This window comes from Stigmatopora nigra, chromosome 8, assembly GCF_051989575.1.
Source record: "Stigmatopora nigra isolate UIUO_SnigA chromosome 8, RoL_Snig_1.1, whole genome shotgun sequence".
NCBI lineage: Eukaryota > Metazoa > Chordata > Actinopteri > Syngnathiformes > Syngnathidae > Stigmatopora > Stigmatopora nigra.
The window spans coordinates 3984073-4000646 of record NC_135515.1 but is presented as its reverse complement, the minus strand read 5'-3'; the positions used below and the strand labels follow the sequence as shown (position 1 = coordinate 4000646).

General features: G+C 41.2%; 1 protein-coding gene across 9 annotated transcripts in view; it reads left to right on the top strand.

The window, feature by feature from the left end:
• tenm4 (teneurin transmembrane protein 4) overlaps positions 1-16574 on the top strand; it is a 125618-nt gene that overhangs the window by 102615 nt on the left and 6429 nt on the right. For all 9 annotated transcript variants that reach the window (XM_077722143.1, XM_077722148.1, XM_077722150.1 and 6 more), the window contains 6 exons: positions 76-230; positions 2767-3644; positions 8848-9020; positions 11958-12193; positions 13672-13968; positions 14782-16396. In XM_077722143.1, coding sequence (XP_077578269.1) covers positions 76-230; positions 2767-3644; positions 8848-9020; positions 11958-12193; positions 13672-13968; positions 14782-16396 — 3354 coding nt within the window. The remainder of the gene's footprint in view (positions 1-75; positions 231-2766; positions 3645-8847; positions 9021-11957; positions 12194-13671; positions 13969-14781; positions 16397-16574) is intronic.

Sequence of the window (16574 nt, the reverse complement as noted above, 5' to 3'; positions counted from 1 at the left end):
TGTATAAAGAAAGAAATGAGAACTTTTTGTCATTTTCATATAGTCCAAGAATCTGACCACAGCTTCTTTTTGTAGGCATCACAGTGGACAAATATGGCGTCATCTTCTTTGTGGACGGCACTATGATTCGTCGGGTGGACCAGAATGGAGTTATCTCCACCCTCCTGGGCTTCAACGATCTCACTTCCGCTCGACCCCTCAGCTGCGACTCGGTCATGGACATCTCTCAGGTACGGTTCAATTTTACATCCTCACAAAAAGTATACCAACCTGTACATTTGTGAACAAATTTCTGTTAGGTTCCAGACATTTGTAGTAATTCAAGAAGAAAAACAATTCAAGGCAATGTATACAGACATTAAACAAAACACAGTGAGATTAGTCAGTGTTAAATATATCACTTTTCAATCTTCTTTTTCATACTCTTCTTATTATTGCAAGAACCTATTAGGCGCATACCGCCACTTATTGATCGTGTCGGCTGGCAGTTTCGTGTATATATGTTGAGTTGTTTCTATATTATTTCTTCTTGAATGAGGAAAAAAACAAATAAATAAGAAATGTGCCAAGGGTGAAAACAGAAATGTGTTCAAATATATACATTTTGGTATACTTTGGGCTTTAAGGTGGAGTTTTAGTCTTTGAAATTTAGTTTGCATTGGCGTGTGTTTTTGCATTTTCACTTTGTCTGATTTGCATTTGTCCTTTTGCAAGCCATTTTGAATTGCCGTTCATGTTGTGCCAATTTACTTTCTTTTGGCCAAGTGTTTAGACTACGCAATTTACTTGACACCCCTCGACCACTGTAACATACGGTTATCTATCTATAAATATTCACCATATCGCCCACTAAGTGATTTATTTATTTTTATATCAAGTCGTATAAACAACGTTTTGGACTAAGCGAGTAAAAATAACAAGCTGAGATCTGCTCTAGCTCTTGTTGTCTTGTTCAAACTGGTCTGAGCTGCTCCATCTTTAGCTTTAAAGTCTTTAAAGTGTGCTCTGCGGGGACCCCCACTGAGTTCAGACTTTAAGAGAAGACAAACGGAAAGGTATTTACAGCTTACACGGCACGTTGGATTTCGATTTAGGCGCAGACTTGAAATGATGACATTTTGCTCCTCTCCCAAACGGACGTCATGCAGCTTTCAGCAAATAGAGGATGTGATTGCTGCTTAACAATGTCCTGGAGTCAAAATAGGCAAAAATCAAGCTTCAGTAATTGTACTTTTTTGTGTTTTCTTACTTTGTTTACCTGTAGTACGAGATAGAAAAAGAAATATGTCTTTAATTGGTTACCATTGGCAATGAAAGATGTCCAACCGCTTAAATTTTGGTCTAAATAGCCTTCGTTTTGTTTCTTCTTTGGACAAAAATGTAAGAATTTTCTAAACCTTGCAGCTCTGCCTCATTATAAGGGAAAGTCTGTACTTTTCAACCGAGGTTGACAAGCATGAGAGCCAAAAGCGAGGCCAAAAACGCGACTAAGAACACCATTGAGGCGGACATGACATTTTTGGTGTCGTCAATTCCCCAGTTGGCCGTCAAATGATGAAATTGGCTAAAAGGGCGCTCAAAAAATTGAGATGAAATGGGGTTAGCGATCTTTTGCATGCATACAGATAACAACCTTACCTGTGTATTGAGGATTATGCTGGATTTGACATTTCAGGACCACTTTTTCCCCCAAAATGCAACATTGGGTGGACCAAACTAGACCTGGTCTTGCTAGTCAACCTGTAATTTAGCCTTTCATATTCGAAAAATATATGTAATTAATTATATGGTTATTATTACTATAGTCTACCCCAAAAAATAACAAATGCTGCACTCTGTAATGTCTTTAAGATAAATATTCTATCAATCAAATCATCATTCAATAGATTAACACTCAGTTTTGCAGAAAGTTGAGAAAAGGGGAGAACAGAAGTTTAGTTTTATAAAAGACTTTGACAAATATTTTTTCTTTCCACCAAAATAAATGTTTGCCAGTTTGTATTCATTAAAGTGTTTTAATCAATCTGCTATTGAAACGAGCCACTTGATGATATGTACTTGAAACTAATTAAGTGAACAGAAGCTTGAACAGAGCGCTTACTGCATTGTCTGTACAACAATAGAACTTAATTGAGAAGGCTCCAGGCGAGTGTACTTCAGTTTCATCTGCGACGTTGACAGAATTAATAACCCACCTCGAGTAAAACATTGAAAGCTGACGAGGAAGTTGCATTGTGGCTTTTTTTGAAAATGTCCAGTTTATGTTATCCTTATCGCTTCTCATGTTGGCCTTTTGGCAGCAGCCATTGATTACCATCTTTGGATTTCGCTTACAAAAAAAAGCATTTCTGCTTTGAACACTACGCTTGGCACCTTATCAGATGATTAGAGTTTTTCCAAAGAGTAATCCATGCGATGGCTCTTTTTTTATAGCTAATTGATAGTCTACTATCCTTATGGAAAGGTTTCTTTGACGTTGAAGCTTATTTTTATCAAGCACTTTCAGTGCTCTCGTTTCCCTGCATAATACATGCATGATTTTTGCCAAGGACACCTATTTTTAAACCAATGTGCGTCCATCCTATGCAATGTTTTAAACATGTCATCATCCATTTTTCTTTTATTTGCAAAGCTTGATCGCTTGCAAACATTTCGACAACATCATCCGCCATTTTTGATCGGACCTGGTCGCATAATCTTGTTTTAAAACGAGATCTTATTGTCATTTGCACAGATTTGATTTAATGTTTAAATTCTCCTTCTCAGGTACGACTTGAGTGGCCCACAGACCTCGCCGTCAGCCCCTTAGACAACTCCCTATTCGTTCTGGACAACAACGTAGTCCTCCAGATTTCCGAGAACCACCAAGTCCGCATCGTAGCAGGCCGGCCCATGCACTGCCAAGTTCCTGGCATCGATCACTTCCTCACCAGCAAGATAGCCATCCACGCCACCCTAGAATCCGCCAACACACTTGCCGTGTCCCACACCGGCACTCTATACATCGCCGAATCGGACGAGAAGAAGATCAACCGAGTGCGGCGAGTGTCCTCCAATGGAGAGATCTCCTTGGTAGCGGGGGCGCCGAGCGGTTGCGACTGCAAGAACGACGCCAACTGTGATTGCTACTCCGGAGACGAAGGCTATGCTAAAGACGGCAAGTTAAACGCCCCGTCCTCATTGGCCGTGTGCCCAGACGGAGACCTTTACATCGCAGACTTGGGCAACATCCGCATCCGTTACGTACGCAAGAACAAGGCCTACCTGAGCCCCCTCAGTATGTACGAAGTGTCCTCACCCATCAATGACGAGCTCTACCTCTTTGACGCCAATGGCAGCCATATCTTCACTCAAAGCTTGACCACTGGGGACCACCTGTACAACTTGACCTACACTGGGGCAGGTGACTTGAGCACTATTACAGATAAGAATAAGAATGTGGTGACTGTTCGACGGGATAGTGCCGGGATGCCTCTGTGGATCATGGCGCCTGACGGGCAGACGTTTTGGTTCACCATGGGAACCAACAGCGCCCTGAAAAGTGTGGCGGCGCAGGGCCAGGTGCTCGCTGTCATGACCTACCACGGGAGTTCTGGGCTCCTCGCCACCAAGACCAACGAGAATGGGTGGACCACCTTCTTTGAGTGAGTAGTGTGTTACAATATCAGATACTAAAAACGTACGTTCCTCAATGCATTATTCAACCAAAAAATGAGCAATAACTGAAAGATTTCAGCACCAAATTTTTTTTACATATAAAAAAAAAAGATTAGAGTAGCCATTTTTATTTTTTGTCATACTCACCACTTCATAGCACTTTTAAACTCATCAAAACATTGGCCTTGGCGGTGAATGACTGCAAAAGAAATTTAGTTTGCTGTTGTAAAACGAAACCAAAAGTAGGACAGAAGCTTATTCATTCCTCGGCATATCACATTTATCAACAACTCCTCTAAAGGCAAGTCATAACCTCTGAGAGCAAGCGAGAGAGAGAGAGAGAGAGAGTACAGAGTGTCTGTAAATATCGGCTCTCAGAGATTGATTTCTTCTTCTGCACTTAAGACCACATTCTCAAACTCTTGCTGTGGTCTTTGCAGTAATTTCTGGTTTTCAGACTTGCCCCAGGCTTTTAGATGTACTCTTCTTGATCAGATATCCTCAAAAAGCATTGAAATCCATCTAGTAAGTCTTAATTCAGTTTTATTTTTAAGTTACCCTACATTTTGTGTCTTAGTCTAAGATCTCACAGATTAAAGTTATGCAAATCTGTGCATTCTGTGACATTCAAGGAGTTGGAAATGTTTTGGATATGTTTGGATATGATATTTGCGACCAAGTATAAATTTGATTTAGCACGACTCTTAATAGTAATGGAGAATATTGGTGTATTTTCCTTTTTAACTGATTGACTAGAATGGTCGTAAACAAACATTTGTTCATTCAATGCCACCCTCCCACTTCAACTTGAGTGGCCATGTCCTCCATCATGAACTAATTCCCTGATTTTTAATTACTTTTTTTAAGACCAAGATAGAACAAAAGACTTCAAGGCATTGAATATTTTAAAAAGCATCGAAAACGAATAGAAAAGTTGTTGTTTTTACAAAGTTGCCTGTGAACTTTGCCCTAGAAATGAGTTTAAATCTAGTTCCACTATTGGACTTCATCTTATTTATAATCTTAAAAGAGCCTTTGGGTAAGCTTGGGTTATGTTTAGGGTTAAAGCTTTAGTTTAGGTGTCAAATTGTGCAGTCTAGCGTACAACCTGTGTGTACAACACATTGCCGTGAACATCACACACTTGGCAAGAGCAGCACACGTATACAGTTGTAATCCCATTTCCGTTATCATATGAAAACAGGATTAGCGCCTGCCATAGTGCCATCCTCATCTGCTCCTTGCGATGTAATGGCATTGTGCACACTTCAGAATAGTCGTTTGAGGGCGAGCTTCCGTTTTCTCCAAGACCTCCACCAAGCAATCTGTCCTGTCGCTTAATAGCCGAAGGGACAAATGGTGTTGTGGTCGTGTTCCGGAAATGGAAAAAAAAAATGCTATCAAGTGGACAAAACTGATCAGACATCTGTTTCACCTCGCCGGAGGAATTGATGCATCGTCAGACACTCACTTTCATCCAAGTTGACACACATCACCTGCCTTTGATTTGCTCAACGTGGCCGCAAGATGTCCTTGCTTATGTCGACCTAAATCTCAATGGGAAGATCTGATTGGTTTGGGGATCTCACTTTAAAGTTTGGCGTGGAGGTGGGCTACATTTTGTGCTTAAGGGCTTCCCTTGATTTTTAAAGGAAGGCCTTATAATAAGAGGGATATTGATAATGTCAGAATCTTGAGGGCTAAATCTCCTTCAATATCAGTCTTTTTTGGAATGGAAAATCTTACTGTCCGATTCATAGTATTTATAATGATATGCAAGGCCTATACAAATGTAAAAAATATGGTAATTCTTTAAGTTTGACTGCTTAGGCAGCAATCACTTACATTTTGCTTTGGTGAATTGAATTGGATAACTTTATTCATCGTTTATTCGGAAATTTCAACTTAAAACATTTGAACAGTGAGTTCTTAATGGCATAAGCTCCCCATAAATAAAGTAATTGAGGATAAAAGTGATCAATAATTAGCAAAATTTCTTTGACGACAATAACTTTTCTAATCATTTCAAGTTAATACATCAAAAGTCGCAAAAGCTACTTTTCTGTATTCTGAATTTACCATCATTATTTCTATTTCACATTTTTGTTGTGTTTTTGTCCTATTTATTAAAGCTAGAGCAACCCATTGGCTTCCGGCTAATACAATCCATGAATAAATTAGCTTTCAATCATGTTTTAAAGACACCACAGGGTACTTTCTATTCAATTCAATCCCTCAATTCATTTTTGTTAAACTAATCCATAAATTGCATCATGTAATCTTTCTAAAAAAAATGCAATTGATAGAAATGTTCCAATGTTTTTTATATAGCCTTCTGGTCTGAGCTTCTATTAGGCCAACTCTCTATTTGCAGACAGTACCTGGCGAATGATAAAAAGTGCATATTTTCCCTTCACATGGCCAGTCCCTTCACTCATCAATGTTTAATCTCAACCAATAACGATGTTTACTTTCCTACCATAATTAGCTTTGAAGGTCACTTTGACTGCTCGGGGGATTGTAGTGGCGCTGGTGGTCAGAATTGAAATTCCGGTCTTCAAACTTTAGTGTTTGGATTAACTCTGCAATGTTTGTAGAAAAAAAATGCAAGTAGAAACAACATTTTCATTATTTTAGAAATCTGAGCCAGGCAAATTCAAATCAAATTAGCATAAGGAACTGATCAAGGTAAACTAAATTAAATTAGGGTAATTGGTTGATAAATACTGTAAAGCAATGTCAGATTTATCCAATAATCAGTGGGTCCAGCAAATATAGAACTATTGGGTAGTCTTATCCCAAGAAAAATGATAAAAAGTATCATTTCTGTGGCTATTGATGCAGTGCGTAGGCGGACTCGAGGCATAAACAACCATCATTATTTCAAAGTCCACTGTTTGGCATCCAGCTGAGGCAGTCAGCCTCCTATTATTGTTTCCCGTTTTCACTCATACACGAGTCCTGACATCCCAGGCTCTGCGTGGCGCTCGCTTTAGCTACGCTGGAAGGACTGCGAAATGCAATGTCCAGTCTATTATTATTGGGTAGCCAGCCTCCCCCCATCCTTCCCATTCCCGTGCGAAAGGTCAGCAAGCTAGGGCGTGACACAGATGTGATGCAATATGAAGGGACTCGTGGGCATCCGAGGGGAAGACGATTGCAACCCCCACGCCATCCTTGACCACAGGAAGGGAGCCAAAAGACAGCTGCGTTCTTAGGAAGCTGTTTGCAAAATAAAATCTGCCATTTAACTCTTTGGCTTCCAGTGAGGGTCACAAGAAACTAAAATCAGATCTGTCCGATTCTAAGTACTGTTTAATATCTAAGTACTGTTTAATATCTAAGTACTGTTTAATATCTAAGTACTGTTTAATATCTAAGTACTGTTTAATATCTAAGTACTGTTTAATATCTCAGTGCTGTTTAATATCTAAGTACTGTTTATTATTTAAGTACTGTTTAATATCCAAGTACTGTTTAATATCCAAGTACTGTTTAATATCTCAGTACTGTTTAATATCTAAGTACTGTTTAATATCTAAGTACTGTTTAATACCTAAGTACTGTTTAATACCTAAGTACTGTTTAATATCTAAGTACTGTTTAATATCTAAGTACTGTTTAATATCTCAGTACTGTTTAATATCTCAGTACTGTTTAATATCTAAGTACTGTTTAATATCTCAGTACTGTTTAATATCTCAGTACTGTTTAATATCTCAGTACTGTTTAATATCTCAGTACTGTTTAATATCTCAGTACTGTTTAATATCTATGTACTGTTTAATATCTAAGTACATTTGATCGGTGACCAAAATACCAGCGACCAAACGTCCGAATGCCGTAAGCATCGCATCGGAAGAATATTATCATTTATGTCGGTAGATGTCCAATCCTTTGCCCAAATCCAAATGTCACTGCAACATGATCATCCAATACCCCAGCTAACTAAAAACAAATCTCCGTCCAAATCCAAACATGGGGTAATTTCTGGTCTTTAGCATTTAGAGTCTTCGGAAGCGGAAGACCAAACTGCTTCTTTAGTGCTGGCTGTGCTCGGATTACTTTTATATCTCCGGGAGACGCTTCCTCTCCGCTCTTTCCTGTCCGTATTGGATATTTGAGATGGCAGTGCTGAGGAAATAAAGCGGGAGAGCTGGCGTACTTTATGAAAGGCTTTAGCATGGCAGGCTGCAACATGCAAAGAGGTCTCCTTTTCAATTGCTATTCAGCGCGCGTGATCGCTCTTCATTCCGCCGTAATGCGGCGTCGGGCTCAGTCTGGAACGCTGACGAGGTGACAGCTTTCGGATTGTTCGCCGTTGATGGGCCTTTGAAAGCCAGATGAAGCAATCTGGCCCCATCTTGTAACTTTGTGTCATAAACGCCCATTTTTAGGTGCAGGTGGGACAAGTCCACGGGCACCTTGATGAGATATTTTAAGATCAAATTAGTGCTCTGCACATTATCTTACTTTATACTCTCTTCTAAATGAGTCTCTGGAAATGGATTTATACAATATCTCAGAAATACCACTTAAGATTTTCCCTTCAAAGTAACACATTTGTACTCTCTCTCTCTATATATATATACAAACACATACATTTATACGTACATATACATACACATACATATATATAAGCACATATACATACACATAGATATATATAAGCACATATCCATGCACATACATTTATAAGTACATATACATACACATACATATATAAGCACTTATATACAATCACATACATATATAAGCACATATATACATACATACACATACATATATATAACCACATATATACATACACATACGTATATAAGCACATATACATATATAAGCACATATCTACATATACATACATATATAAGCACATATATACATACACATACGTATATATAAGCACATATATACATACACATACATATATAAGCACATATATACATACACATACATATATAAGCACTTATATACATACACATACATATATATAAGCACATATATACATACACATACATATATAAGCACATATATACATACCATTTTTTTGTTAAAGATCCTGACCAAATGCAGATACTCTTGGAAAAGGTTAAGGCCCCAACAAATGCAGAAACAATTTTCAAAACCTTAAATCTGCCTGAGCAAATGTGTCACTGTTATATCTAATCTCACATCATCTTGTTTGTGCAGGTACGATACTTTCGGCCGTCTGACCAACGTTACACACCCGACGGGCCGCGTTAGCAGCTATCGCTCGGACGCCGACAGCGTCGTCCGCGTCCAAGCGGAGGGCGCCGCTAAGGAAGATGTGATGGTCACCACCAATCTGTCGGCCTCAGGAACTTTCTACACACTCATGCAAGGTGAGTTGCTATCATTTGTATTGAAACATTTGGCAAAAATACAAGAAAAGCAGATACTGGTCCAAACCAAAAAAAAATGTTAACCTTGACAGTGGTGTCTATTCCTTTCTTAATTGTTCATTTTCAGGTGGTATCGTATTTTTGAGTGCTTAAGCTTCTTATTGATTCGAAAGAATACAACATTATTGATTTCACCTGAGCTAGCTTGTGGTTATTCCAGGTCCAATGTTGCATTTGAGAGTGCTGGGAAATACGCTCAGTTAAATGTAAGCAATAAAAAGATGGATTATATCTGTAAGAATATTGATTAGTATTAGTACTTTTTTTAGGCCTGACTATCTATGAAATATAACCAAATTCAAGTCGAAACTTAACCGTTTCAATACAGTTTGACAACAATAAACACGCAATCCATTTGGCCATTTCAATTGGATTAAAGGTCTATCACTGTCAATGGCTGTCGGTGCGTTTGTGTTCCTTAATAATTACCTTTTGATTGGACGCAACCAATGTTCCCTCTAATTTTTCGTTCTGGGCAGAACGACTTCTAGCCCACCTGCTCAAAACAGACTTTTCATCCCTCAAAGAGTTAACAAAATGATAATACGGCATGCTACGATTGGACACATTGATTTTATGTCCTGACACACAATGGCGGCAATACACACACAAGACTCCCCAATCCGTGTCGGGGCTCTGACATGTTCTGACGTCCGCCTTTGTACTTCATCGATCGAATTTTGGTACCCTACTGACTCCTTTCACCGCCGAAACGTAAGACGTCCAGCTTCGGTTTCCGCCGTACCGCCCGCCGATCAACTTGGTGTCGTGACCTTGCCGCGGACATCTGTTCGCCAGCCCGTCGGCGCCAGTAACTCAGCCCGCTAATTAATTGGCTATTGTCTGTACCACAGAGTTGGCAAGAGTGCTCTCACTTTGTCGTACTGAAATCCTGCGACATCACAAAATAATTGTCGGTGGTGCCGCCGCCGTTTGGAAGATTGCAACCGGATAGAAAGTGTGGTTTAATTACATGTCTCCAGCAGCTGCGGGATACAGTATATCTAACACTCCTTTTTTAATCAGAAGGGGGTGTATTAAAAGTGTCATTGCACATTGCTTACTGCCACACAACGCCCACCAAGAACCCTGAAATCACTTCTTCTGGTGTTGTAACTTCTAGAATTGACATATCGTACACTAACTTTCACAAGTTCTAAAATCATCTAAAAACTAATAATAGCAAAAGTACATGAACAATTCTTCTGCCTAAACTGCTCCTCATCATGAAATCCCATTGTAGTGTTATTAGTGGCTACCTTTAACTGGGCTAACTCAGCCAATCAGAGAATAGCTTCCTAGAGGAATCAAGATATCTTGTGAAATTGTCAAGAATGACCTGCAGATTATTGCAGTCTGCTAGCATGCTATCCATAGGTTTGCCATTCATTTGTTGCAATGTGACTATTTGTTCATTCATTTACATATAAACATCGATTCTGGTTGTGATGTCACAACCAGAATAGCCGAAAAAGTTAGTGTTCCCTGATCAATTGCTTTGGGTGGGATAACTAGGAAATAGTCATAATCAGGCAGATTAAATTGCCAAATTAGTTTTATAAATGTAATATTGCTAAGTGAAGGCATTTTCTGGCTTTGTTACAACTTCATAATACCTTTTCCCATTTAATATACTTTTGTTTTTAAATACAGTTCCAATTATAACAACAAGTTCCTGGACACTAGACTTCTGCAATTATAAAGAACAATTTCAACCTTCAGAACAAAGGATTAAAATAGTTGAAACAATGCCACAAAAGTGAAGTTTTTAAAGTAACCAGTAATCTTTTCCATCCTCCTATTATCATCCCATTATGTAACACCCACATAGCCACTTACATTCCTGTAATGATAATGATTGTTATTAATATCCCCGTTCCTCTTCAGAGGTTTGAAAATTACAGTTCCAAACCCTGACCCGAACAAAAGAAAAGTGGATATCATATCACCATCCAGCAACTCAAAATGGTCTTCCATCACTCAAAAAATACAAACAATTTAATCATTTAAGGTAAAAAATGGCCCTGTGAGTGCTTTCCAATAACCAAATAATGTCCATAAACATTTAAAACTGTGCACATCTCCCCAATAAATTCAAGTTGAGAAATAGTCTTAGCTTACAGCATTTCTGCAGCATTTCCAGCCTTATCTGGCCTCCGAGGTCCCCATACAGTCTCCCCCCATCTCAACCTCAGTGATGGAGAGAGGAAAGGGCTTGCAAAAGGTCAGCCTGCCATATCCGTTCATTTCTTTCTCTTGGCAGCACGACGACCAGAAAAAAATAACGTTGCTTCCCTTCGTTATCATCTGCAGGGAAAGCGTTCCACGTACTTAAACCCGTCGTGGCAACACGCAAGGATGACAACATCCATTTTTTTCCAGGCTCTTCAACAAACTCATTAACATTTGACAAGCCATTAGGACCTCCCCTTAATGACCGTGTTTTTGGTCCCACGATAAATAGGCACAAGAAATTAAGTCTGGGTGTGTTGTGTGGCGTCAGAAAAAGCGCTAAATTCTTTTTTTACACGAGTCCACTGAACTGTTTTCACTCGGCGTCAATATCACCCAAGGCTACTGCAAAAAATTTAAAAAAAAAAGTTTACAGGCGACGTGAAAGCCTATTGATCCTTGTTGGGCAGGGCATGGCGTTATTGCAGAGTTTCATTTAAATACTGCTGCCACTGCTAAACGTTCTACTTTTTTTTTTTTTTTGCTTTTGCTGAGCGGCCATTTTAGCTCGTTACTTTGTGCCCTGGCTCAGATGAATATTAGATTGTCCTCTTTCATTAGCTATGAAGATGTTGAGGCGTGGATATAAATTCAGTACAGAGTTAAATGGGTTTTATTTCTAACTCTTTGTTAATTTTTTTGCAGATCAAGTACGCAACAGCTACTTCATCGGTCTGGATGGCTCTTTGCGGCTGGCCTTGGCTAACGGCATGGAAGTATCGCTACATACAGAACCCCACTTGTTAGCCGGTACTGTTCACCCCACCGTTAGCAAGCGCAACATCACACTAGCCTTGGATAACGGCCTCAACTTGGTGGAATGGAGACAACGGAAGGAACAAGCTCGAGGCCAGGTCACCGTCTATGGACGCAGGCTACGGGTAAGAAAACTCTAGAAATTTGCCAATCCAATGATAAAATAAAACCATTGAATCCAGAAATGTGAGGTGTAATAACAACCCATAAATGTATGATAGGAATAAAAATGGCTTTGGTTCAAGGGTATTCATTAATAATATATATTTGCCAAACATACATAGCAAGATTCAAACCAGAAATAATCTGCTTGCAAGCAACAGTTTTTATTTTTTTAATTATTTTTTTATAGAAATCCAAGGCGCCTTGCACATTCTCCAGCAGGCGAAAGTGCTAATGGGGGAGGTGCCACTTTGTCTGTCATCGGCTGTTCATTTAATGGCTCTGTTGTCCCTCTGGAAGTGCAAGCGTCTAATGTATGTTACAGACAATGGCCCTCCGGGGTGAGCTTGGGAAACAGGAGCAGTCTAATAGCGATGGAGCAGGCCAGATGAGCAGGGCCGGCCGAAATCATTGAGCGACCTTGAGTGGCGTGTCAAGTGATATTACGTGGGTGGCTGGCTTGCTTTGGCGAGGGGAGGGCTGCGACTTCGCAGATCTTTCAAGTCCACCATGACACGGGGAGAGATTAAGTGTTTTGGATTTGGCCCGTCGCTGGGCGTTTGTTGTGATCCTCGATTTGACCTCGGTGGTTTCGGTCCTACCCCTGCGGGCCAGTTGTTACGTTGTAAATTTGTGGAGCATGGGCGCCGCACCCACGTTTTATCTCTCGTAGGGTGACCAGTTAGTCCAGGGGTGGGAAAACTTTTCAGCCCGGGGGCCACATTTACTTTAAAAACTTGATAGATGGGCCAGGTCAGCACAAGATAGGCTACATATAAAAAAGTGCATCCGTTAACATTACATATGAAACATAAACCTAGACCGGTGCCTCCGTCGGTAGCCACCTCATTTGCACTTTGCTCCATAGCCCAATCAAATATTAAAAGCGGCATTAGCAAAGCATGACGTTGCAGTATTCCAAGCACTCTGCCCAGCTGGCTCTAGTTATGCGACTCTGAGAAGACTGCAGTGAATGAACTGCTCTAAATCCGGGTTATAGACTCTTCTTTGTCATAGGCTACATCGTAGTCGTCATTTTCGTCAGGAGGCGGGGTCATCTGACATATCCTTTTGACTTCACGCCAATCCCCTCATGAACTCACAGACTCCATTCTCTTCTCCCCAAATCCCACTAAATCCCAAAGCCACTTCATCTAGCATCACACCAGTTTACAGAATATCTGAAATAAGAATAATCAGTACCTGGCACGAATTTACCCACATGCTGTCAGAACGGAACGGATTTAATGATCATTGCGGCCTAAATGGGCTCTGGGTGATTTTGGAATGCTCCCGCTTGCATTTTCAAGGGTTTACTTGACACGCAAACAAAGAACTGAGGTTATTTCCAAATGTAATTATCACAGTGGCTCCCTTGATCATGCTTGTCCAGATGGAACCAGTCTTTTTCACATGACTACCTCCCTATCTTCTCCTCTAGGTTCACAACAGGAACTTGCTGTCCTTGGACTTCGATCGTATCACCAGGACTGAAAAAGTCTACGATGACCATAGAAAATTTACACTGCGGATCCACTACGACCATGCTGGGCGACCCACTTTATGGGCCCCGAGTAGCCGTCTGAATGGGGTCAACGTAACCTACTCTACTGGAGGCCATGTTGCAGGCATCCAGAGAGGCACCATGTCAGTACGCATGGAATACGACCATAAAGGCAGAATTACCTCCAAGATTTTTGCAGATGGTAAATCCTGGAGCTACACTTATCTGGAGAAGGTAAGAAATGATGTTGCCAGTGAAAAAAAACATGCCATTTGATACTTAATTGAGCTTTAAAGTTTAATTCATTCCCCAGCAGTAATGCGCTCCATTATCAGCCTCACAAATATCAGCAGAACTTCTAATTAAAGCCTGTCGGTGCACTGCAGATGTCACGCTTTTGATAGCAAAGTATGTTAGAAAACGTTCAGATCTGGATAGTTCAGATAAGCAGCAAATGGTATTATCCCTTTTACTTTTTGCCTCATTTGTTGGTAGGGGAAAGTAAGACCCCGCAGTTCTTTGAAGGCCTCACGTTAGACGTGTTAATGAGAGCCAGTCACCTTGATACAAGTCACTTTTCCGGCTGTTGCTGAAAGCACTTAAATACCAACCTGGATCTTGCTGTGACAACCTTCTGAACAAAACTGAATTTCACGATTTCCAAGGCCAAGACAGAAGCGAAATAGCTAATTATCTGGTGCTTTAGAAAAGGTTAACACAGTGGTTGCTAATGACACCGTTTACAAGCAAATTGTTAAAGACTTTTAAACTTAGTTCTTTTGTAGAAAAAGGGGAAGGTGTGTCACATCCATCATTAGCTTTGAGTTTGATTCCAGGAAAGTAAGAGCATATTCACACCAAGTCTATAGTTTCCATTCTTTGGACTGCATTAGAATATATATTAGTAATTGACCCAAAATTGTGCAAACATTCTTCATCCATTGAACAAAATGGTCTTAAAAGTGTAACATGGTAAAATACGGAAATGAGCAATCACAAAACTCCAGTTCTTGTACCAAAATCCAACTGTATCCTATTGTCTTGCAGTCGATGGTCCTGCTACTTTACAGCCAGAGACAGTACATCTTTGAATTCGACAAGAACGACCGTCTCTCATCTGTAACCATGCCTAACGTGGCTCGTCAGACTTTGGAGACATCGCTCTCAATCGGCTACTACCGAAACTCCTACCGACCCGCCGAGGGTAACGCCTCAGTTCTGCAGGACTACAGCGAGGAAGGCCAACTGCTACAGACCACCTACCTCGGCACGGGCCGTCGGATCATCTACAAATACGGCAAACTATCCAAACTTCTGGAGATTCTTTACGATACGACACGCGTGGGCTTCTCCTACGACGAGGTAGCCGGTATGCTGAAGACGGTCAACCTACAAAGCGAAGGCTTCACCTGCACTATCCGCTACCGCCAAATCGGCCCTCTAATCGACCGTCAGATATTCCGCTTTAGCGAAGAAGGCATGGTCAATGCTAGATTTGACTACGTCTACGACAACAGCTTCCGGGTTACCAGCATGCAGGCGGTCATAAACGAAACTCCACTACCTATCGACCTATACCGCTACGACGATGTCTCGGGCAAGGCAGAGCAGTTTGGAAAATTCGGCGTCATCTACTACGACATAAACCAGATCATCACTACGACAGTAATGACCCACACAAAACACTTTGACGCCTACGGTCGCGTGAAGGAAGTGCAGTACGAAATATTCCGCTCCCTCATGTACTGGATGATGGTGCAGTACGACAACATGGGCCGGGTGGTAGCCAAAGAGTTAAAAGTGGGACCCTATGCCAACACCACACGCTACACATATGAGTACGACTCAGACGGCCAACTCCAAGTGGTCTCCATCAATGACAAGCCCCTATGGCGCTATAGTTACGACCTCAATGGCAACCTGCACCTACTCAGCCCTGGCAACAGCGCCCGCTTAACTCCATTACGTTATGACATCCGGGACCGCATAACTCGCTTGGGGGATGTCCAGTACAGGATGGACGAGGACGGTTTCCTTCGTCAGAGAGGCAATGACTACTTTGACTATAACTCAGCTGGACTTCTAGTGAAAGTATACAACAAAGCCAGTGGCTGGAATATCCGCTACCGCTATGACGGCTTGGGTCGGAGGGTCTCCAGCCGGAGCAGCACTGGCCACTACCTGCAGTTCTTCTACGCAGATTTATCCAGCCCCACCCGGGTCACCCATATGTACAACCACACCAGCTCCGAGATCACATCGCTGTACTACGATCTACAGGGTCATCTATTCGCCATGGAGCTCAGCAGTGGCGATGAGTTCTACGTAGCCTGCGACAATATCGGCACGCCTCTAGCTGTCTTCAGCGGTTCTGGCCATATGATCAAGCAGATCCTCCACACGGCATTCGGAGAGGTCTACCTGGACACCAACCCCAACTTCCAGGTCATTATCGGCTATCAGGGTGGCCTATACGAACCCCTCACCAGGCTGGTACACATGGGTCGTAGGGACTATGACGTCCTAGCAGGACGATGGACCACACCCGATCATGACGTTTGGAAACGTCTCAACAGCGGCCATATTGTGCCATTTAACCTGTACATGTTCAAAAACAACAACCCGCTCAGCAACAACGAAGAGATCAAGTGTTACATGACAGGTATGTTCAAATTCCGTTACCTAACTACCTTAACCTCTGGTCGCTATGATGTCCATGGGTTGTGTATATATAGCTGAATATTAATACTCTAGGAATACCAGCTAATGTTAGCTGAGTCCCACAAGTCTGATCAATAATGTATATACATTTTTTTATGCTGCTAAAATTACACATGGCA